General features: G+C 66.7%; 1 protein-coding gene across 2 annotated transcripts in view; it reads right to left on the bottom strand.

The window, feature by feature from the left end:
* Positions 1–1936: 1936 nt before the first annotated feature.
* Positions 1937–23469, bottom strand: part of LRRC24 (leucine rich repeat containing 24) — a 23259-nt gene continuing 1726 nt past the window's right edge. For both annotated transcript variants that reach the window (XM_075919960.2, XM_075919961.2), the window contains 4 exons: positions 7556–7718; positions 5611–5889; positions 4753–4921; positions 1937–3305 (listed from right to left, as the gene is read on the bottom strand). In XM_075919960.2, the coding sequence (XP_075776075.2) occupies positions 2284–3305; positions 4753–4921; positions 5611–5889; positions 7556–7718 (1633 nt within the window). In that variant the 3' untranslated portion in view covers positions 1937–2283. The remainder of the gene's footprint in view (positions 3306–4752; positions 4922–5610; positions 5890–7555; positions 7719–23469) is intronic.

Below are 23469 nucleotides of genomic sequence, written 5' to 3' on the forward strand. Positions count from 1 at the left end.
CAGTGCCCCTGCTGGAGCCACGTGGCTTCAGTGGCTGCGGGGGGTCTGTCTACATGGCTCTTAAGCACCAGCCATGGGGCTCAGGCAGTGAGGCTCTGGAAGTGCAGCGGAGCCGGCTGCGCTGGGTGGCGAGAGCCCGCCCGAGGAGACAGGCCTGCAGGGCTCCTAGCGCTGCGCCCGCCAGTCTGAGTCGTGCTGCTCAGGGGTGGGAGGGGCAGGGGTCGCAGTCAAGGGGGCTCCCCCCCACCATTGAATCCAGGCACAGCTGGGGGACGATGGTTGGGCTGAGCCCAGGCCGGTGCCTCTCACCCAGGGCTCCTGCGTCTCACCTGGCGGCTGAGCTTCCTGCCCACGGTGCAGGCCAAAAGGAGGGCGCAGGGACCCACTGGCACTTCGCTATGCCATCATCTACCCAGGGCTGTGGGGAGGGAAGTGCCCCCCGGCCCCGGCTCCTTTTACGGCTGGAGGATGAGGCTGAAGGCCCCTTATAGCTGCATCCCACCTGGGACACGGCAGCACCAGAGAAGGGTTTTGTACTTAGACAAACACCTGCATCCTCCTGCCTCCCTGCAGCAGGGAGTTATGCAGGTTAACAGCATGCTGCCACATGGGAGTTATGCAGGTTAACAGCATGCTGCCGCAGGGAGTTACGCAGGTTAGCAGTGTGCTGCCGCATGGGAGTTATGCAGGTTAACAGTATGCTGCCGCAGGGAGTTATGCAGGTTAGCAGTGTGCTGCCGCAGGGAGTTATGCAGGTTAACAGTATGCTGCTGCAGCAGCAGGGAGTCACACCGGTTAACAGCACACCGCAGCGGGGAGTTACACAGGTTAACAGCAAGCCATCAGCGGAGGGGGTAATTCAGCCGTGGGTTTGGAAACCAGGCACATTCCCAGCACTGCCAGTGCCTCATCTCCTCGCAAGCCTGCCAGTGTCCTCCCAGGCCACATCCACACTGCAATTAACCCCTGCAGCCGGCCTGTGGCCAGGTGGGGACGGGAGAATCCTTCAAGGTCACTTCCCAGCTGGGTCACTCAAGGCCGGCTGGATTGTGATTGGCTGCTGCCCTCATAAAGGGGCGTGGCCCCCCGGGGGAGGGGTCCTAGACCCCTTTGCTCCACCCAGCGCAGAGACAAACTCACACGGGGCCCGCACGGCTCAGAGCAGCCTCTGGCAGCGCCCGACACCTCCTGGGCCCGGGTCTCTCTCGGTTCCGCACTCGCAGCTGCTGGGGAACAGCAGGGCGGGGCCAGTCTTCCCCAGGCTGCGGCTCCCGGGGCGGGGCGGGTCTGTCCCAGCACATGGTGCCAGGGGGCGCAGGCTGGGGAGATATTAGCCCTGCCACCCTCAGCCTGAGGTCCCCCGTGCTCCCTGTTGCAGGCCACCCGCTCTGCCTGCCTCCCGCCCACGGCCACCCCCGCCCACTGGGGCAGAAGAACCGGGGATCGGGACGGGCACAGGGCCAGGGCAGGCGCCTTTGTCCCACAGGAGCCGGGCTCCCAAAAGCCAGACGGTGGGAGGGACTCGCCCCTGAAGCTCAGGCCTCAATATGTGAGCTGGGCAGGCCGGGCCGGCCTCAGGGCACTGGGGTTGGTCCCAGAGTCCAGCCCTGGGGGCTAAGGGACGATGCCCGTGGCTAAGCCAGAGCAAGGAAGCTAAGAGGCCCCGGCTGAGCTGGGCTTCCGGGACACGTGTGAGCAGCAGCGACCAGCAGCTGCCCCGGCCCAGGAAGGGGATGTAAGCCCAGGACGATGCCCTGGCGCTGGAAATAGCCACAAGGCTCTGCCCAGCCCCAGAGGCTCGGAAGCGGCAGGTTCATGCCCTCCAGAGGGGCCGGGCCAGGCCACCAAGCCCCGGCTCCGGGGAAGCCTTCGTGGCTCAACGGGCTGGCACGCGGGTGGGCTGGTTTGTAGGTCCTACAAATATGGCACCTGCCACTCCGGACAGGGACCCGGTTTTATTTCTTTCGTTAAAAAACACCCCCCTTCCCGGGCGATTCCTTCGGCTGCGGGAGACGCGTCCCTCCCTTGGCCACACAGGTACCGCCTGGGGGGCGTGGGGGGCTTCACAGTGTCTGGAGCCGGGCAGCGGCAGCCGGGGGCGCCCTGCCGAACCCTCTGGCCCTGGCCCGATGCTGGTGATGCCCAGCAGCCTTCGGCCTCGGCCGGACTCAGCTCCCCCCGACTCCCCCTACACCACAGTGGGGCAGAACTATCAGAGCTACAGGGACGGAGGAGAACGGTCGGGGGTCACAGACGCACTGGGGGGGGTCTGCCCCGCCCCCCTCAGCAGTGGATCTCGTAGGCGATTTGCGGCTGGAACGCCAGTCCCTGACTGACAAAGAGTTCGTTGGCCTCCCGCTCGCCCTCCTCCTCCCCCTCCAGGGTCTGCGTGGCCTGGTCCTGCAGCGGCTCCGGCAGCCCCGGGAAGGCCCCGGCCGGCCCCTCGGGGTCCTTGTAGGTGGCGAAGAGCGGCTTGGAGCGGTCGATGACGAACATCTCGTGGCCCCGCTCGTCGCGGTACTCCTCCAGCTGGGCGAAGGTGCTGGGCCCGTCCGAGTAGTCGTTGACGTACAGGATGTTCTCCTCCTTCGTGGCCTGTTTCCGCTTGCGGTGCTTGTGGCAGATCATGGCGAGGAGGAGCAGGGCCACGAGGGCCAGCAGCGAGATGGCCACGGCGATGGCCGTCTGCGTGGCCAGGCTCAGGGCGTTGAAGTCCATGCTCTCCATGTCGTAGAGGGGCTCCCGGCTGACGTCCCCGGCGGCCGGGTAGTCGTGCGGCGGCGGCGGCAGCGGCGGCCGGGAGAGGTTGACCATGAGGTGGAAGAGCACGCGGGCCGTGCCGCCCGGGTTGGAGGCCTCGCACTCGTACTTGCCGGCGTGGGCCACCGTGATGTTGTTGAGGAAGAGCATCCCGCTGCCCGTGTCCGAGTCGAACCGCTCCCCGCCGCCGCCACGCTCGCTCAGCGCCGCCGTGCCGCCCGGCGGCTTGGCGCTCGCCGGGGCCGGCCCCGCCCGCACCTGGGCCGCCTTCCGCCAGCTCACCAGCGGCTGCGGGTAGCCCGAGGCCTGGCACGAGACCCGCAGGTCAGCCCCGAGCCGGGCCGTCGCCTCCAGCGGTTCCACGTGCACCACGGGCGGGATGCAGATCAGGCTGTTCCCAGAGATGTCCAGCAGGCTCTGGTAGGCCAAGCGCGGGGGCTCCGAGCACACGATCTTCTTGTCCAGCGAGCTCAGGAGACGCTGCCCTTCCTCCTTGATCCAGGCGCCGAGCCAGTGCAGGGCACAATCGCAGCGCCATGGGTTTGCTGCCAAGAGAAGCTGGGTCAGTGGGGAAGGCATCCAGGCTCCGTGCCCACTGGAGACACCCCCGCCCAGCCAGCTAAGGGCCAGTCGGTGGGGAGGGGCACCCAGGCTCAGCCAAGCCCCCGGAGCACTGGGGAGGAGGGAGCCGTGCCGCATGGCTGCAGGGAGCCGGGGAGGGGAGCTGGGGGGAATGGGCTGAAATGCAGGAAGGAAAGGCTGGATGCGGGGGGAGCTTTGCTGCCCGGGGTGGGGCTGAGCACAGGTGGGGGTGACAGCTCTCCAGGGAGCAGACTGGGGACGACCCTGCCCCCCCAAGCACATCGCACTCGTCAGCCTTGTCGACACCAGCCGCCTTCGGGCGACAAAACCGTCAGAGCGTTGACACTGCCGTGCGACTTTGGTCGGGAAAAACACCCAGTTTGGGGGACAAAAAACTTCCAGCCCTGTGCAGACTTCGGTCTTTTCCCCTCCCCTTATTGTCTGCAAAGAGCCAGTGTGGACTCTGCTGCTTGTACTGTCGCGAGAACAGGCTTCCGTCAGGATCCCACCATGCCCGCCCGGATGGCTCTGCTCAGCATTCTGTGATCTCTGCTGCCCTGCAGGCAGGCGCCCCTCCCCCTTCAAAGCTCCAGGAAGTGTCTGACAGCTGAGGGAGCTGCTCTGGGAAGAACAAATCATTGGACTGCTCTTGTTCTGCCCTGCTAGGAACCCAGTGGCAGGCAGGCTGCTGCCACAAGGGAAGGGCTGGAGGGACAGCGGTGCCGCTTTGACATTCCCCAGCACGGAGGGCTCCCAGAGCTAAACGAGAATCGCAAGGAGCGCAGCGATCAGTTCTGCCTTCTTACCACACTGCACTGCTTCCCCACAATGCTTTGCTCTATCTGCCCACAGGGGAGCTAGCAACCTGGCCAAGAAACGCAACAACGGGAGGCAGAAAAAACGATTTGACTGGTTTTCACTTTTGGCGACTTTTGCACGTTGACAGCACTTTCATCACCAACCCTTCCCCGTGCAGACACAGCCTTAGAGAGTCTGGGCTCTGCACCCAGCACTGCCGGCCCGCTGCACGGCCGGGGCACACGGGGGGGGGGGGTCACAGAGCACGTGTGCAGGGCCAGAATCACACCCAGGTCCCTCGATTCCCGCCCCAGGCACTCAGCCGGTCAGCTGGAGGGACGTTCAACGACACCATTGCTGGGGAGTATCCTGGGGGACACAACCCCCAACCCGCCCCAGTCAGCTCCCTCTAGCCCCAGGCCCTGCTGCCAGAGCCAGGGCCCGTCTGCATCCCCAGGCGGATCCGGTGCCGGGGGGGGAGGGCCCTCTCAGCAGCCCACAGTCCCAGGGCCTGCCCAGAGCCTTGACTCTCCCGGGGGGAGTGGGGGAGTCCAGCCTTGGCCCTGCAGGTGGCGCTGCGGCGGCGGGGAGCCTGCCCGGGGGCGGGGTTACCTGTCAGCCGCAGCACCTGCAGGCTGATGAGGGGGCGCAGGGCGGCGCGGCCGATGGTGCGCAGGTGGTTCTTGCTGAGGTCGAGCAGGGCGAGGGAGGAGAGTCCCGCCAGGGCCTGCCCCTCCAGCGACTCGATGCTGTTCTCCTGCAGGTGCAGCTCCTGCAGCCTCTGCAAGGGGGCCGGGGCGGGACGGTCACGGGCCAGGCCAGCGGGGCTGACACCCGACAGCAGACAGGCCTGACCCCCCCCCCCCCCCGACGTGCAAACACGCCGGCACTGGCAGGCACAAGCCACACTGGCCCCATCCATGCCCCGACCCCCCCCCGCTCAGCACATACACGGGGCAGACGCACGCCCATCGTTCACCAGCGTGGGGCCCTCCCCCTGGACGCCGCCTCCCTCACCCTGCGAGTCACGAGACGCCCCCGTCGGACCCCGGGGCATTCAGCTCTGCCCATGCCCTGGGAGAGGGGGGAGCATTAGCCCTGCATTGCCAGGGGAGGGGGAACCCGGGCTCCCAGCTGTTCCGTGGCTGGGGCCCGCAGCTTCAACCCATCCAGGCCAACCACGCAGACGCGAGCCCGTGGCGGGCGGGCTGGGCGGGCAGCAGGGAATCCAGGGGAGCCTGCCCTCCGGGAAGCGAATATCCCTCCATCCCCCCCACCTCGATGCACAGCCCCGTGCACCCCCCCATTGGCCAGCGTGGGGCCTGGCACTGCACGGCGCCCCCTTGGCAGCCCCGTTCCGGCCCACCTGGGCCGCCTTCCCGCCGTGCCTCGTCCCACCGGCCTCCCCTGCCAGCGCCGGGCTCCCGCTGCCGGGGGGAGGAGGGGACACGGACGCGGGCAGCCCCCCACCTGCAGGTCGCAGAAGGTGCAGTCCAGCAGCTTGGTGATCTGGTTGCCGGCCAGGTAGAGGACGCGCAGGTGCTCCAGGCCCCGGAAGACGCTGCCGTGGAGCAGGTGGATGCGGTTGCCGTTGAGGGCCAGCTCCAGCAGCTGCTGCTGGCTGCGGAAGGCGCCCGGCTCCAGCGCCGAGATGCAGTTGTTCGGCATGTAGAGGTACTGCAGGCCCGGCAGCCCGGCCAGCTCCCGCTGGTGGATCTGCGTGATGCCGTTGTCCTGCAGGAAGACGGTCTGCCGAGGGGGCGCGGGGTGAGAGCAACGGCCTGGCTCCGCCCCCCAGCCCCCGCCACCTCCCTGCGCCATGGGGAGAACCAGACACCTTCCCCCTGCAGCCACCCAGCATTGTGAGAACCTCCCCTCCCCCTTCCCACCGGCTCTCCCAGGCCAGCCGGGTCAGGGCATCGCTGTCGCTGTCGCTGGGGCATCTGCCCAGGGGTCGGGTACCCAGCGGGAGGGGGAGGGGGCAGAATGCACTGAGGCTGACGGGCCCGTCTCACAGCACTCGCCTTTCCTCCCTCCCTGCTGGTTTCTAGCCTGGCTCCGTGTTGGGGGGCTGCCGCCCGGTTCCCTCAGCAGACGGGGTGGGGCCCCCCCGACCCAGCCCCTGGGTCCAGATACGGATATCCGCCTTGGTCACAGGGCATGGGAGGTAACTCCCCGCGGAACGGCTGCTCCGCTGCAGCACCAGGGCGGACGGGATTGTCCCGGCAACGGGCGCTTAACCGTCCCCCCGAGGGGCAGCAGCGAGAGGGCAGGATCCCCCCTTGCCCTAGCTGGGTCTCCCCGGGCGCTGGAGGCTCAGGGCTTCCCGTTTGTGTGCAGACCGGTCCCTGCCACGCAGCCCCCTCCAGCCCGGCCTCCCCTCTCCCGCCACGCAGCCCAAAGGCTCGCCAGGTGCCCGGCACCTCGATCACGGCACCCGCCGTCCCTCGGCCTCGACACCCACGAGCCCCCTCTGCCCCTCCCCGTCCCTCTTTGGAGCCCTCTCCTGGCTCCCCCTTCTCTAGCACATCACACAGGAGCCGCTGCTCTCGGTTTGGCCGTGAGGGCGCGGAGGCAGCTGCCTGAGTGTCCTGGCTCTGCCCCATCTATTCACCTCGTGTCTCCTGCAATTTTTTTCCCACCCATGTGCGGAATACATTTTGTTCGGTGCACCGAGGCACGTGTGGAGGTGCACCACCAGCGGAAACTAGCTGCGGCCGCTCTGCTAATCAGCTGGGCGGCATTTCGATCTCTCCTGGGCAGCCGCCCAAGCGCTCAGCGTCCAGAGAACCAGTCTCCTGCCATACGCTGGAGGGCAGCCGAGGCTTCAGGGAAGCGCCGGCCGCCACTTCCTGCAGCCCCCATTGGCCAGCCACTGAGCTGCGGGGGCCGGGCCGGCGGACGGTCAATGCCAGCAAAGCGTCTCGCGGCCCGTCAGCGACTTACCCAGATGGGCCGAGAGCGAAAGGTCGCGAATCCCAGCCCTGTACTTAGCCGGACGGGCTCTGCGTTCCTCCGTCTGTCTGTCCAGCACCTCGCATGACGGGGTCTAGGCCAGAACTAGACATCCTGGGAGATGCCATAATAATAATGCACACCTGGGGTCTATCCCTCCCTTTGGGCTGGTCCCCCCTGTGCCTCAGTTTCCCCCCTGTGGAAGGAGAGAATGACCAGTGTTCCCTGGAAGCTGAGCGCTCAGGCGGCCACCCAGGAGCGGTTCCAATGCTGCCCAGCTGATTGGCGGAGCGCCCCCAGCCCGCGTTTCCAGTGGTGGTGCACATCCGCACATGCCTCGGCGCACATACCAAAATGTATTCCACACAGGGGTGGAAAAAATGAGAAGGGGCACGGATCGGGACCCTTCCCCCGCTCCCAAGGGGGCTGCTGGCTGGGCCCGGAGGGGAGGCAGGCCTACCTGGGTGGAGGGGGGGATGCTGGCTGGGATCTCCTTGAGGCCCAGGGAGCCGCACTCCACGGTCATGCTGTAGCAGCGGCAGGTGGCGGGGCAGCTGTTGGTCCCGAGCGCCAGCAGGCCCAGGAGGAGGAGGGGCGGGATGTGCAGGGCCATTTTAGAGCAGCTGCCGGAGAGAGCGAGAGCAGGGAGTGAGCCCGGAGCAAAGATCCACCCTCACCCCCCAAACCCCACCGGAGCCGGGACTAGAACCGGGCACCCAGCTCCCAGCCGCCCCAGCGGCAGGTCCCGGCTGCAGTTTGCAGCTGCAGCCACCAGAGGGCCCCGCTCACAGGCACCCCCCCGCACAGGGCCACCCCGCGGGGGAGCGGTCAGTGGGTCCGGACGGCAGGGCGAGCGGGGCCGCAGGCTCCCCGGGACAGGGCGGCGGATGCTTGGAGCGGGCAGAGCCCTGACCTGGCGCCGGGGGAGGAGCAGCTCGGCCCTCCCAGCCCCACCCCCAAGATTGCCCCCCGGCCCTTGTCGGCTGGAAGCTCTGTAGGACCCTGGCCGATGCCTGCCCTCCCGCCTCTGAGCGGCCTGCCCGCTGCAGCCCCACCCCAGCCCTGGCCCCCCCCGCCTTCCTGCCCCACCCCAGCCCTGGGCGCAACCCCTCCTGCCCCCCGCCTTCCTGCCCCACCCCAGCCCTGGGCGCAACCCCTCCTGCCCCCCGCCTTCCTGCCCCACCCCAGCCCTGGCCCCCCCTGCCTTCCTGCCCCACCCCAGCCCTGGGCGCAACCCCTCCTGCCCCCCCGCCTTCCTGCCCCACCCCAGCCCTGGGCGCAAGCCCTCCTGCCCCCCGCCTTCCTGCCCCACCCCAGCCCTGGGCGCAACCCCTCCTGCCCCCTGCCTTCCTGCCCCACCCCAGCCCTGGGCGCAACCCCTCCTGCCCCACCCCACTGCATTCCTGCCCCACCCCAGCCCTGGGCGCAAGCCCTCCTGCCCCCCGCCTTCCTGCCCCACCCCAGCCCTGGGCGCAAGCCCTCCTGCCCCCCCCCCGCCTTCCTGCCCCACCCCAGCCCTGGACGCAACCCCTCCTGCCCTCCCGCCTCTGAGCGGCCTGCCCGCCGCAGCCCCAACCCAGCCCTGGCCCCCCCCGCCTTCCTGCCCCACCCCAGCCCTGGGCGCAACCCCTCCTGCCCCACCCCACTGCATTCCTGCCCCACCCCAGCCCTGGGCGCAAGCCCTCCTGCCCCCCGCCTTCCTGCCCCACCCCAGCCCTGGGCGCAAGCCCTCCTGCCCCCCCCCGCCTTCCTGCCCCACCCCAGCCCTGGACGCAACCCCTCCTGCCCTTCCGCCTCTGAGTGGCCTGCCCGCCGCAGCCCCACCCCAGCCCTGGCCCCCCCCGCCTTCCTGCCCCACCCCAGCCCTGGGCGCAACCCCTCCTGCCCCCCGCCTTCCTGCCCCACCCCAGCCCTGGGCGCAACCCCTCCTGCCCCCCCCGCCTTCCTGCCCCACCCCAGCCCTGGATGCAACCCCTCCTGCCCCCCGCCTTCCTGCCCCACCCCAGCCCTGGGCGCAAGCCCTCCTGCCCCACCCCAGCCCTGGCCCCCCCCCCCGCCTTCCTGCCCCACCCCAGCCCTGGCCCCCCCCCCCGCCTTCCTGCTCCACCCCAGCCCTGGACCCCCCCCGCCTTCCTGCCCCACCCCAGCCCTGGGCGCAACCCCTCCTGCCCCCCGCCTTCCTGCCCCACCCCAGCCCTGGCCCCCCCCCCGCCTTCCTGCTCCACCCCTAGCCCCCCCCCCCCGCCTTCCTGCCCCACCCCAGCCCTGGGCGCAACCCCTCCTGCCAGCTCCCCGCCTTCCTGCCCCACCCGAAACCTGGGCGCAACCCCTCCTGCCCCCCGCCTTCCTGCCCCACCCCAGCCCTGGGCGCAACCCCTCCTGCCAGCTCCCCGCCTTCCTGCCCTGGGCACAACCCCCTCCCCACAGCCCCTCGTGCCAGCTCCCCTCCCCCGGGGCCAGGGCGGCATTGGCCAGGAGCGCTGGGCCTGGCTGAGTGTCGGCGGGAAAGGCCCGTCCCTGGCTGGGCCCGGTGCGGAGCGGACGCATCCGACAGCCTGCAGGGGGCGCTCTGGGCAGCCGGGGGAGGGGGGCGGCGACATCGCTTTCCCATGGTGCTGTTAAAGGGGGGGCTGGCCCCCTTGCTAGCTCCAGGCCCTTAGCCCGACTTTGCAAGCCCCTCTCTTGGCAGGCGGGAGAGAGGCGGCTGGGAGCAGGGGCCTGGTCTCGGTCTGCGCCCCCCCTTGCTCTGGCCCTGCTCCCGGGCACCCCCAGGGCCCAGCTCGCGGGTCTCCCTGCGGCCCGTCCTGCAGAGGAAGCGGGGGACCCGCCGGGGATTCACAAGCTGCTTTCGCGTCTCATGGTCCGGGGAGGGCGGGTTTCCGGCCCGGCAGCCGCTGGCAGAACGGGGGGACGGGAGGCCTGTCCCCAGGGGGGTCCCTGCCCCGCTGGATCGGCCGCGGGGCCCAGGAGAGCTGCCTCGGACCACGCTGCCACCGGCCACGTCCAGGAGCCCTGGGCCTGGCCACCACTGCCCATCTGCCCCCCAAACCTGCCCCAGGCCCTGTGCTGCCCCAGGGCGAGCAGCCTCCTTTGCCATCTGCGTGGGGCAGGTCTCGGCCCCAGGGGACCGGCGTGAGGGGCCCTGGGTTGGATACCAGAGAGGAGCCTCGCGGGGGCAGGCCGCAGGGGATGCTCCAGGCAGCGGGGTCTGTCCGGCTGCACAGAGCGGCTGCCCCCGCCCGAGGGGGGCTGGGAGACCCGCTTGGCCCGCCGGCCTCAAGCCCAGCCAGGCCAGGGACCCCGGCACGCTCGCCTTGGCCGGGGCCGCTGGGTCCTGCTGCCCCCCCGTCCCCCCACATGGGCAGAGCCAGCTCGCCGCCTCCTAAACCCATTAGAGGCTTTGGCTCCCGTCTCAAGCAATCAGGCAAAGCCCCGAATGCCAGCTGCCCCCCCCCCGGAGTGCTCACAATAGGGCTGCCCCCCCCCCCGGAGCGCTCACAATAGGGCTGCCCCCCCCCCCCGGAGCGCTCAAACTAGGGCTGCCCCCCCCCTGGAGCGCTCACACTAGGGCAGCCCCCCCCCGAGCGCTCACACTAGGGCAGCCCCGCCCTTCTCCACAGCCCCCCACCCCCCCCCCCACCCGGAGCGCTCACACTAGGGCAGCCCCCCCCCCGGAGCGCTCACACTAGGGCAGCCCCCCCCCCCCGGAGCACTCACACTAGGGCAGCCCCCCCCGAGCGCTCACACTAGGGCAGCCCCCCCCCGAGCACTCACACTAGGGCAGCCCCCCCCCGGAGCGCTCACACTAGGGCAGCCCCCCCTTCTCCAGAGCCCCCCACAGCCCCCCCACCCGGAGCGCTCACACTAGGGCAGCCCCCCCCCGAGCACTCACACTAGGGCAGCCCCCCCCGGAGCGCTCACACTAGGGCAGCCCCCCTTCTCCAGAGCCCCCCACAGCCCCCCCACCCGGAGCGCTCACACTAGGGCAGCCCCCCCCCCAGAGCGCTCACACTAGGGCAGCCCCCCTTCTCCAGAGCCCCCCACAGCCGCCCCCCAGAGTGCTCACACTAGGGCAGCCCCCCCTTCTCCAGAGCCCCCCACAGCCGCCCCCCCCCAGAGCGCTCACACTAGGGCAGCCCCCCCTTCTCCAGAGCCCCCCACAGCCGCCCCCCAGAGCGCTCACACTAGGGCAGCCCCCCCCGGAGCGCTCACACTAGGGCAGCCCCCCCTTCTCCAGAGCCCCCCACAGCCCCCCCCCCCCCCCCCCCCCCCACCCGGAGCGCTCACACTAGGGCAGCCCCCCCCCGGAGCGCTCACACTAGGGCAGCCCCCCCTTCTCCAGAGCCCCCCACAGCCCCCCCACCCGGAGCGCTCACACTAGGGCAGCCCCCCCTTCTCCAGAGCCCCCCACAGCGCCCCCCCGAGCGCTCACACTAGGGCAGCCCCCCCCGGAGCGCTCACACTAGGGCAGCCCCCCCTTCTCCAGAGCCCCCCACAGCCCCCCCACCCCCAGAGCGCTCACACTAGGGCAGCCCCCCCCCGGAGCGCTCACACTAGGGCAGCCCCCCCCCGGAGCGCTCACACTAGGGCAGCCCCCCCCCGGAGCGCTCACACTAGGGCAGCCCCCCCCCGAGCGCTCACACTAGGGCAGCCCCGCCCTTCTCCAGAGCCCCCCACAGCCCCGCTCCGCGGATGGAGAGGCGACTGGTCTGTGCGGGCCCCGGACGCCAGGCCAGGGGGCTCCCTGGACCCTTCCAGCCTCGGCTCTTTGCCAGAATTCCCCGTCACTGGCCCCGGGCAGCCCTCAGTTCTCTGCGCGGCCGTCAGGCGGCGAGCCGGGACCCGTCCTATCCCCACACACCGCCCCAGTGGGCCCGGAGGGGGGATTCTGCTGGGCCAGGGCAGATCACTTCTGGCCCCCTGCCACTGGTCCCCCAGCCTGGCCTCCCAGTGGGCTCCCCGCCAGCCAGCAGCCCCGCTGCCCTGCCACGGCAGCCCACGGTCCTGCCGCTGGGGCTCCCGGCTCCGCCGTGGCAAACCACGGCCCTGCCACTGCAGCACCGGCCCCACCAGGCTGGGAGCCCTGCTGCCGGAGCTCGTGGCCCTACCACAGCAGACTGCTGCCCCGCTGCCAGGCTCCCGGCCTCGCCACGGCAGATGGAGCCCACGGGTGTGCCAGCTGCCCTGCCACCAGCTCCGCCAGACTCCCACGGCAGGGCTCCCCGCCGCTGGCCTCCCTGCTGCTGGCCTGGCTGGGATCCCGGCCCCGCAGGCCTCCTGTCTCTGGCCCTTTAGTGGGTCTCTCCGGCCCAGCAACATCTGTGGGCCTGTCGGACCAGAGTCCCAGCTGAGAGAGGGTCACACCTGTACCAGGAGGGAAATCGCACTGGGCAGAGCCAGGGCCCATGGAGGTACCTAGAAGTAGGGGCTTAGGGCGCCCACCAGCATCGTAGAAGCATAGAATACTAGGACTGGAAGGGACCTCGAGAGTCATTGAGTCCAGCCCCCTGCCCTCGTGACAGGACCCAGCACTGTCTAGACCATCCCTGATAGACATTTATCTAACCGGCTCTTAAATATCTCCAGAGATGGGGATTCCACAACCTCCCTGGGCAATTTATTCCAGTGTTTCACCACCCTGACAGTTAGGACGTTTTTCCTAAGGTCCAACCTAAACCTCCCTTGCTGCAGTTGAAGCCCCTTGCTTCTTGTTCTATCCCCAGAGGCCAAGAGAACAATTTCCCCCCCCCCTCCTCCCTCTGACACCCTTTTAGTTACCTGAAAACCGCTCTCATGTCCCCCCTCAGTCTTCTCCTTTCCAAACCAAACAAGCCCAATTCCTTCAGCCTTCCCTCATAGCTCATGTTCTCTAGGCCTTTCATCATTCTTGTTGCTCTTCTCTGGACCTTCTCCAATTTTTCCACCTCTTTCATGAAATGTGGTGCCCAGAACTGGACACAAGACTCCAGCTGAGGCCTAACCAGCGCAGAGTCGAGCGGAAAAAAGACTTCTCGTGTCTTGCTCACCACACTCCTGTTCATGCAGCCCAGAATCACATTTGCTTTTTTTGCAAGTGCCACACTGTTGACTCGTATTTAGCTTGTCATCCAGTAAGACCCTTAAATCCCTTTCAGCCGTGCTCCTTCCTAGACAGTCGCCTCCCGTTCTGTGTGTGAGACACGGATTGTTCCTCCCTAAGAGGAGCACTTTGCATTGGTCCTTATCAAACTTCATCCTGTTTCCCTCAGAGCGTTTCTCCAATTTGCCCAGATCCTGTTGAATTCTGACCCTTCCTCCAAAGCACTCGCAGCCCCTCCCAGCTTGGGATCATCTGCAAACTAACCAGCATCCTCTCTATGCCGGTGTGTAAATCGCTGACGAAGCTATTGAACAGAACCGGTCCCAGAACAGACCCCTGTGGAGCCCACGTGTTCTGCCCTTTCAGCCTGGCTGCAAACTGTTCATAACGACTCTCTGGGGACGGTTCTCCAGCCAGTTATGCACCCACCGGACAGTAGCCCCGTCTGGGTTGCATTCCCTTGTTGATTGAGAAGGTCATGCCAGACCGACATCCTGGCCCATCACAGACAGCACAAAGGGGAGAGGCCCCTGCCTGCCCCAAAGATACCACAGAGCTGGAGAATCCAGCAGAGCGCCCCCTCCGTTCCCAGGTTGGCCCTGCCCCTTGCATGCACCCCGAGGGCCCCGGCGAGCCAGCCCGCCACACACAGGCGCTGCCGGCTTGCTCCAGAGTGCGGAGCTGGTCCCAGCACCCCACCCGTCAGGTCTCCACCTGGCTGCTCCGCTCCCCTGGCCATTGGGGCGGGAGTGGATTGGCTGATCCCCGCCCAATGCAACGACTGAGTCCAGGAGCCGCTATTCTCACACCGAGCGTCTGCGTGGGGCTGTTCGCTTTCCACACCCGCCCTGCCGCTCGCTGCCTGCGAGTCCCGGAGAGACGCCCCGTCCTGGGCAGCGACGCCAGCCCGCCAGGGAGCCCGTCCAAACGCACCTGCACCCTGCAGCCCGGGCTCTGTGCACTGGGGGCTGCTCCTAAACTGACTCCTGCAGGTTACCCCTCTAGCAGGGCACATGGGCATGTTAATTATAGCCAGGAGTACCTGGGAGGGGTAAACTGCAACAAAAACACGATTCCACCACGCGGCGGATTTGAACCTGGGCCCTCTGGAGCTGAGTATAGGAGCCTCTACCCTCTGGGCTAAAAGCCAGCTGGCTCCCAGCCCTGTGCTGTAGGGGTCTCTTGGTCTTCACTCTTGCTGTGGTCTAGGTACCACTTGCATTGCTCAGTAACCACACTAGGGCTACATCTACACTCGCGGCTTCTTGCGCCAGAAATATGCAAACGAGGCTAAGCGTGGAATATCGCCAAGCCTCATTTGCATACCTAACGAGCTGCCTTTTTTCCAGAAGAGGCTCTTGCGCCACAAGGAGCTGTCTACACGGCCCCTTCTTGCGCAAGAAAACCCCTCTTGCGCAATGGTGTTCTTCCTGAAAATAATCAGCGTAGCTGCATTGCGCAAGGTTTTTCTTGCGCAAGAAAGGGCAGTGTAGACGCTCCCTCTGGCGCAAGAGTCTCTTCTGAAAAAAAGACGGCTCATTAGGTATGCAAATGAGGCTCGGCGATACTCCACGTTTAGTCTCGTTTGCATATTTCTGGCGCAAGAAGCCACCAGTGTAGACATAGCCTAGGCGTGTGGGTTACCCCTTTTTGAAAGATAGCGTCCACACTGATTGGACACTCTCTCGCATTTACGCCATGATTACTGGCAACGAAGTGGCCACCAGGGCACCGGTGCTTTTTCCTGGAGGCCTCTCTTCCGCGTCCACACGCACCTTTTTCCCATAAAGCTTTTTTGGAAAAAGGCTTCTCTCACAGAATGAAGTTTACCGCCGTCGGAAAAAACGTCTCCATTCTTTCGACTGTCTGTTGCAAGAACGCAATAGCAGTGTGGACGTAAGTACTGGTTGTTGGGAAAACTCTGTAGTGTGGACACACCGAGTGATTAACCAGCGAGCTGGCTGGCCAGCCAGGATCCACCGCGGAGGAGTTTGTCTGGATCCCAATGGAGGATCGCTACAAGCAAGGGGAGAGAGGGTTCAGGCTCAGCAAATCGTGCAGCTCTGGGAATCAGAGACCCTGCGACTCCGGCGAACTCCCCCTAAGCTTTTGGGAGCTCTCAGTTTCTTCTTCACTGAGTTTTGCGTGGACTGAGCTGACCACACTTTACTCCTGGGTTTCTCTTGCTGGAAGTTTGTCGTCACTGTGATGCTGCTGGTGGGTTATAACGCAGCTCCATTCCGTCGTACACATCGGATTACGATGTCTGTCTTCGGCATGAGCTTTCATAAAAGTTCTTTAGTGAAATCCGCGTCTGGGGTTCCTTTGGGGACTGAAGGGGAGGAGGCGCAGCCCAGGCTATCCTTGCTGAGAATCCCTGGAGCCTGAACGCTGGAGCTCCAGCCACTTTTCCCAGGGAGTTGGGATTTGAAGGCTCTGGAGAAGGGCAGTGAAGTCCAGCCCAGCCCAGGTTACACCAGCTCGGAGCCATGCGCCTGCCTCCTGCTCCTCACCGGAAGGACCAACTGGACGGGTGCCAGCGCCGAGCGTGCCCCAGGGCAGTGCAGTGACCCTGGCACAGAGGGAGGCCAGTGAAGACTACAGTTCCCAGCATGCACTGCAGCTAGCCCCTCTAGTCCTGGCAGGCTGCATGCCCAGCATCTAGGTCCAGGGCAGCGCCAGCTGCTCTGGTTTGTCATTTAAAGGGCCGGCGTCGTCGAGGCCGTGCTGGGGATCCCTGTCTGCCTGGCCCTGGGGCTCCTGGACCCAGAGCGAACGTTCGCTCCCGCGCTTCCTGAATCGCCTTCCAGGCCCTGTGAGGCCCAAGCAGAAAGCGCGCTCGGCTCGATTCCCGTTTCATCCAGAGCCCGCGGCGGGCGGGCAGCCATCTGCTCGCCGAGGGGGGCAGGGCCGCCTCCCAGCTGCTGAAGTCTCGCTCGAGCTGCCCGCCCTGCTCAGCTGGGGACGAGCCAGCCGCTGCGCGGGGGCATCAATCCAACGCAGCAGGGGAGGACGGAGGGGAGGGGGCAGGGGTCCCCGAGCGTGGCGGGGAGCTGCTGAAGTGACCCACACAGACACACGGCAGAGGGGGGACGGAGGAAGGTCCCCAGGCTGGAGCCGCGCAGCAGAGCGGGTGCAGGGGGCGGAATTCTAGGGTGTTAACTCCCCACACCTCCCGGGCGCCCTGCCCTGCTCAGGGGACAGCGCAAAGCGCCAGCAATTCCTGACACCCCCTCTGCACTTGCATCCCCCCACCAGGGCCGACAGTTAGAGGAGACCCCGGAGCCGCCCCACGTCTCTCTGTAACTTGGATCCTGTGTCCTCCTCCGTCCCTGCACCCCGCCCCCGTGACAGCCCATTCCACAGCCGCAGGGGGAGAGGGGAATCTCTCCACTCCGTTCCTCCCAGCTGCCAGGCGGGCACGGCGCTGGCCTGCCCCTTCTGGCCCCGGGAGCAGCAGAGCCAAGACATCACGCTGCACGGAGCAACAGCCTCACTGCAGGAGCCGACAGGCCCAGGCCTCAGGCCTATACGCGTGCCCAGCATTACCCAGGCAATGGGGCACAGCGCCCCCACAGCTCCTCACCCCATAGGTCCAGTCTGAGCGGCCAGGCTGAGTTTTTGAAAGAGGAGGAAGGGACCACGCGCCCCGGGAGGCAGGGGAATCCGTCGGCGGTGACAAGGGGGACCAACAGGAGGACAGGAACACAGCGGAGCGAAGGGAAAGCGAAGGCCGAACAACAGGAAAGCGGGTGACCAGGAGCCGTCCTAGGCTGAGCACCCATCCCGCTGCGAGCCCCCTTGCCTGGGAGAACCCAGCTAGACTGGGCAGGGAACAACCCTGCACTGGCTGCCAGGGCGCTGGCCAGGGTGGGGCCCCTAACGGCTTTTTCACAGCACGGACCCGGGAATTGATTCCTGCTTCTGACACAAACTTCCCGTGTGACCTTGGGTGTATCACTCACGCTCCCCGCAGCTCAGGAATGGGGGAGCGTAACCCACCAGTAGCCGGTGAGCTCGCCAGGGCAGGGACTGTCCCACCGTGCGGCGCCCGGCGCCACGGAGCCCAACCGGCTCCAAGCCAAATAAAATAGGCAGCAGCCCGGCGGGGGGGCTTTCCCCACCCCCATTGGGCAGCCACTGGAGAAGCTGCCCCCTTCACCAACACACGGCAACTGAGGAAGGGTGAAAACAGCAACGGAGGGGGAAGACCCCACAACAGCCACAAGAAACTGACGGCGTGACACCCGGGCGGGTGGGGGGGGGAGTGCTGAGGGCGAGACACCTGGGCGGGGGGGGGAGGGCTGAGGGTGTGACACCTGGGCAGGTGGGGGGGGGGGGGGGGAGCGCTGAGGGCGAGACACTTGGGCGGGGGGGGGAGGGCTGAGGGTGTGACACCTGGGCAGGTGGGGGGGGGAGGGCTGAGGGCGTGACACCCAGCGGGGGGGGGGGGGGAGCGCTGATGGCGTGACACCCGGGCGGGTGGGGGGGGAGCGCTGAGGGCGAGACACTTGGGCGGGGGGGGAGGGCTGAGGGTGTGACACCTGGGCAGGTGGGGGGGGAGGGCTGAGGGTGTGGGACCCAGGCAGGTGGGGGGGGGAGGGCTGAGGGTGTGACACCTGGGCAAGTGGGGGGCGTGCTGAGGGCATGATACCCGGGCGGGTGGGGGGGGGGGGGTTGCTGCAGAGGAATCCCAGGGGGTTGCTATCAGCTTAGGCCTCTTTCCGGCGGGTGTCATGGCGTATTTAGAGAGCTCCAATAATTCCAAAGCCGCTTACAGGGCCGGGATTTGGGCCTCCAGCTTCTCTGGCGAGGGATTAGCCACCGGCGGGGGGCGGGGGCGCAGGACTTGCTGGGCTGCACAGGGGCCTGACCCCAGCGGGGAGGCAGGTGGCACCATCGGGGGGGCCTGGGGAAAGGGCGATGGGCGCGTGGCCAGGCGGGTGACATGGTGTGTGCGGGGAAGGGGGATGCCCAGAGGGGTAGGCGGGGGAGCGGCTGCCTGCGTCAGTGACTGACTCTCTGCACCCCCTGCCGGCTCCCCCTCGCCATAGGGCACCGGGCTTGCCCACACGCCCCGCCTGACTGAGGGCAGGGCAGCGTCAGGGGCTACGGATCCCCCGGGAAGGGGAGAACAGAGACGAGGGGCAGGGATTTCGCCAGGACTCTGTGGCAGAATCACGAATAGAAGCCAGGGGTCCGGGCTCCCAAACCCGCTAGACACCCCCCCTCCCAGAGCCTGGGACAGAGCCCAGGAGTCCTGACCCCCCCACCCCCCCCGGCCCTCACCCCCCGCTCCCAAAGCAGGAACAGGACCCAGGAGTCCTAACCCCCCCCGGCCCTCCCCCCCCCCCGCTCCCAAAGCAGGAACAGGACCCAGGAGTCCTGACCCCCCCCCCCGGCCCTCACCCCCCGCTCCCAAAGCAGGAACAGGACCCAGGAGTCCTGACCCCCCCCCCCCCCGGCCCTCACCCCCCGCTCCCAAAGCAGGAACAGGACCCAGGAGTCCTAACCCCCCCCGGCCCTCCCCCCCCCCGCTCCCAAAGCAGGAACAGGACCCAGGAGTCCTGACCCCCTCCCTCCCCGGCCCTCACCCCCCGCTCCCAAAGCAGGAACAGGACCCAGGAGTCCTGACCCCCCCCTCCCCGGCCCTCACCCCCCGCTCCCAAAGCAGGAACAGGACCCAGGAGTCCTGACCCCCCCCCCCGGCCCTCACCCCCCGCTCCCAAAGCAGGAACAGGACCCAGGAGTCCTGACCCCCCCCCCCCGGCCCTCACCCCCCGCTCCCAAAGCAGGAACAGGACCCAGGAGTCCTGACCCCCCCCCCCCGGCCCTCACCCCCCGCTCCCAAAGCAGGAACAGGACCCAGGAGTCCTGACCCCCCCCTCCCCGGCCCTCACCCCCCCGCTCCCAAAGCAGGAACAGGACCCAGGAGTCCTGACCCCCCCCTCCCCGGCCCTCACCCCCCGCTCCCAAAGCAGGAACAGGACCCAGGAGTCCTGACCCCCCCCCCCCGGCCCTCACCCCCCGCTCCCAAAGCAGGAACAGGACCCAGGAGTCCTGACCCCCCCCCGGCCCTCACCCCCCCCGCTCCCAAAGCAGGAACAGGACCCAGGAGTCCTGACCTCCAGCGTTGCGCTTCACTCACTAGGCAGCACTGCTCCCTCACACGTGTTCCTCTTCCCCGCTCTTCGCTCACCTCGCTCCTGCCCCCTTCCCCCAGCTGAGAGCCCTGCCTCCCAAGGCTGGCACAAACCTGCCCTGCCGGGCAGCGCACTCCAGAGCCGATGCCACTGGCAGGACGCCGGAGCCTCGCTCCGGCACCTTGCAGAGGGAGATGCCTTCCGCGCCTCCGGCCCGCTCCCCCTTGCTCTTCCCACGCACACAGACGCCCATTTGCTCCTCACTCTGAACGCAGGGGCGGGAGACGACAGCATTGCCCGGGTGGTGTGTGCGCCCCCCCATGGGGGGGGGAGAAATGTCATTTGCACACCCAGTGATGTCACTGGAGTGAGGATTGTTGAGGGAAACTGAGGCAAGGAAAGGGGAAGGGACTCGCAGAGTCAGTGGTGGGGCTGGGAATGGAATGCTGGAGTCCTGTGCTTTAACTGCTAGGCCACGCTGCCTCCTTGGCCCACAGTGACCAGGGAGAAGAAGGCTGACCCCTGGTTTTGGGTCCCTGCTCCCCCATACCTCCTGTGTGACTTGGGGCAAATCACTCAGCCGCTCGGTACCTCAGTTTCCCATCTGTACAATGGGGGTCCAGCTGGCATCCCAGGGGGTGGGGATAACAGACTGCAGGCACAGCGATGCTCTGGGGACAGGGGCTCTACGGACACCCCAGCGCCACTGCCCTAAGGGGAGCACAGAGGAACGTTTCATCCTGGAGCTCAGCCCCCGAACTCGGCTGCTGACCCACAGGGGGATCCAGCCACGCCTCTCTCGCCTAGAGAGACCTCACTGGAGCTGGGGGGGGCTCACGCACTGGACACGCCCCTGTGGCTGCCGCCAGACTGGGCAGGGCCCGTCTCTCCGGCTCTGAAGGAAGCGCCAGTCCCAGGCCATCAGTGAGATGAGTTGGATGGGCTCAGCTCAGTCTCTGCTGGGATGTGCCAAGACCGCCCCCCAGAATCTCCCCCAGTCAAGAGAGCAGAGCGGGCTCCCGGCCAGGAGCAGATGCAGCATGCGGGGGGGAGGGGGGGGCAATGACGAATGGGGGGGTGCAAACTGAGGTTTGATGCTGCACGTCACTCATGCCCTCTGCCAAGGGCCAGGCTAGGACAGGAGCTGCCCCGTGGGGCCAGGCCTTTTGGCCTGACCCTGCAGTTTACCAAAACCATCTTTGCTTGGGAGAAGCTAGAGGCAGCGGGGGGAGGGGAGGGGCTGTAAGAACTTTGGGGGGATCCCAGAGTGGGACACCTGGGGGGGCTGTAGGTTGGGATTGGGAGGCACTGGCCATGTGGGGAGCCCCAGGCTGGCCTAGCTGAGGGCTGTGGGAATCAAGGGGGCTGGCCGGGCTGCAGGGACCCCAGCTGTGGGGCTGGGACCAAGGAGCTCGTGGGAGCATGAAGCAGAAGAAAGCCAGGCAGACACCTCAGCGTGGCTCCGGCCCCTCGCCTGTCCTGGGAGGGGCTGCGACCCGGCCGGGTGGGAGACACGCCCGGTGAGCTGACAGCCGCTCGTGAAACACCTTCCCTCCCCGTGCGCCAGCGCTGGGCAGCCACCATGCACAGCCCTGGCCGGGCAGAGCGTAACAGGAGCCATTGATCGCGCCCCCATTCGAACAGCCAGGGGCGGCCGGGGGGGGCACAGACAGGGGAGGAGACGAACCCAGAGACTCTCACACAAGGCCACAACAGACCCGTCCTGCTCTAACCACTGAAGCAGACTGCCTCCCTCATTCTGAGACCCTCTGGGGCCAGCACAGATGCGCTCGCTGCACTTAACACAGAGACTGGCCCTTGCCGCCAGCCCACACCCCAGGGGAACCGATACCGGTTGCTTCCTGGTCTCCAGGTACAACCTCGCCGGCAACACCCGCTCTGCCTGTTCGAAAACCGCCAGCCGGCCCCACAAGGTCACAAGACTGGCTCCAAAGTCAGGAGAGTGTAAACAATTACAAGGTGCAGGGGCTTGTCATTCACCGGCTGGTTTGAGCTCCAGGGGACACATTTTGGGGGCTTTTCACCGGGACTAGGAGATTTAAACACCTCCCCCCCAAAAGCTAAACCAGAGAGTCTCCCTGTTACACCTGCCTGCAGCAGCAGGGCCATGCGGCAAAACAAGAGCTGCAGGGTGTGTCTGTGTGTCTGTCTCCCCGCCCATCCAGAGGGGCTGGCACTCGTGCCGTGGGGAGCGTGCACGAGTGCACGGAAGTGAGTGCTGTGGCACGTGACAGATGCTGGCTTTTCGCCTGCGCAGGCACATCCCATTGCACTTCCCTTTGCACGTGTGGGTTTGCACGTGCGTATGAGCAGCTGGGGCGAATGCGTTGGTGCACAAGGGCGTGTTTTAGCACGGAGTTGTGCCCTCTCTGGTGCGTGCTGATGGGGCCCACGTGCGTCAGCACAGGCGTGGGCTGGAGCGGAAGCGCGCGTGCAGGCGCACGCCAGAGCCTCGTGTCCCTCGTGCCAGGCGACGCGGCTGCTTTCACGGCGCGGTGCTGCCCTGCTCCACAGCGCAATGCCGACCCTGGCAAGCCGCGAGCAGTTAGCTCGGCGCCGGAGCAGCCGGAGGGTCCCAGGAGTTTCACTGCCTGTCCTTCCTTGTGTGCCGGCCGCTCGCTAGCCTGGCACGCCAGGGGGCGTGAACGCGCAGCAGGTCCACCCCCCCATTGAGCCGGGCAGCGCTTCCGGAGGCTGGGGCTTGGCTCGAGGCACGCGTCCTCGGCTGGGAGTCCGGAGCACGTGGGTCTCTATTTCTCCTCCCCCACGGCAGGGCCCGTCTCCGACACAGCGCTCTGGGGCTCGCACCTCCCGCTCCTATTCACAACCCGCCCTGCGATTTCAGCGCACCAGCCAGGCTTTCAAACGAAGGGAAGTTGAGAGCTCGGGCCCAGAGGGTGTCTGGGGTGCTGGGCGCCTTCCCGCCACGCAGGCACTGGCAGGGCACAGCACACGCAGGAGCTGACTCAGGAGACAACTCTTCCGTCCAAGGATCCTTTCCACGGGCTATATCCCGTCATCCACCCCTGAAATGCAGCCACCTCTGGGGTGGAGCGCCTCTGCCACGTAGCGGTGCACCGCAGTCCTACAGAGTGGGGCAGGAAGCGAAGGGAAAGCCCACGGCCCCTCCCAACCTCCGGGGAATAGCAGAGCTCTTAGAAGTGGAGCGTGGCAGGGATGCGGGGGCTACACTAATGTCTGCAGCTAGCTAAGCATGGACCAGCAAGAGAGCCACCGCCAGGAGCGGCTGCATTCTCTTACCACTGCCGCCACCGACTTACCCTGTGGCCCGTACCCATGCCATGCCTCAGTTTCCCCATCTGTAAAAAGGGATAACGACACTTTCTACTTCCCTGATCCTATTGCTACAGTCTCCAGGCTGCACCTGTCCCTCTCCCAGGGCTTCTCCTGAGCCTCCGCTCGTCCCAGATGCCTTGTCCTGGCTGCGGTTTTGCCTGGCTGCTGTCTGTGGCGTTGCCTGCAAACTCCTCAGTCCATTCAAATGCTCCTGCTCCGACCGCACAGAGCCCATTGTACACGGCAGGTGCCTCCGAACGGGCTGATCCGAGACAAACACATGCCTGGCTTTCACAGCAGTGGGGTTCGGGGGTCGCTGGCTAGTGCAACGCCAGGCCTGCAGGAAGATATGAAAACCCTGGGACAGGCTCCCCCGGCTGCCATGCTGCCTACCAGCGACTCAGGTAACTCGGTGCAATAGCACCACAGAAGCTGCTGAGACCAACTTTTCGGTTGCCAGGGAACGTAACGTAACAAATATACATGGAACGGCAGAGCGACCGCAAGGAGAGAACCAGAGCTGCCTGCTCTGAAAGGCCAGATCTTTCCCGTCTGCACTATGGGAGAATCCCTTCAGCTGTTAGCAGTACAGGGCCTGTGACACACAACTGAACTCAATACCCTAACACACAACTGAACTCAATACCCTAGCCTAGCGGGTAGTGGGGATCACATGGACACGGCCCCAGTCCAATCAGTGACAGTATCACGATTAGCTTCCCAAACTGGCTCCGGATCAGTGACTTACTGGACGTGTGGGGCTCTTTGGCTGAGCCGCCAGCCGCCAGGCAAGACAGCAAACGACCCAAAGTCAAACCAGTGCCCGAGGTGCGC

The sequence above is a fragment of the Pelodiscus sinensis genome, chromosome 2 (genome assembly GCF_052426305.1).
Source record: "Pelodiscus sinensis isolate ZL-2025 chromosome 2, ASM5242630v1, whole genome shotgun sequence".
Lineage (NCBI taxonomy): Eukaryota > Metazoa > Chordata > Testudines > Trionychidae > Pelodiscus > Pelodiscus sinensis.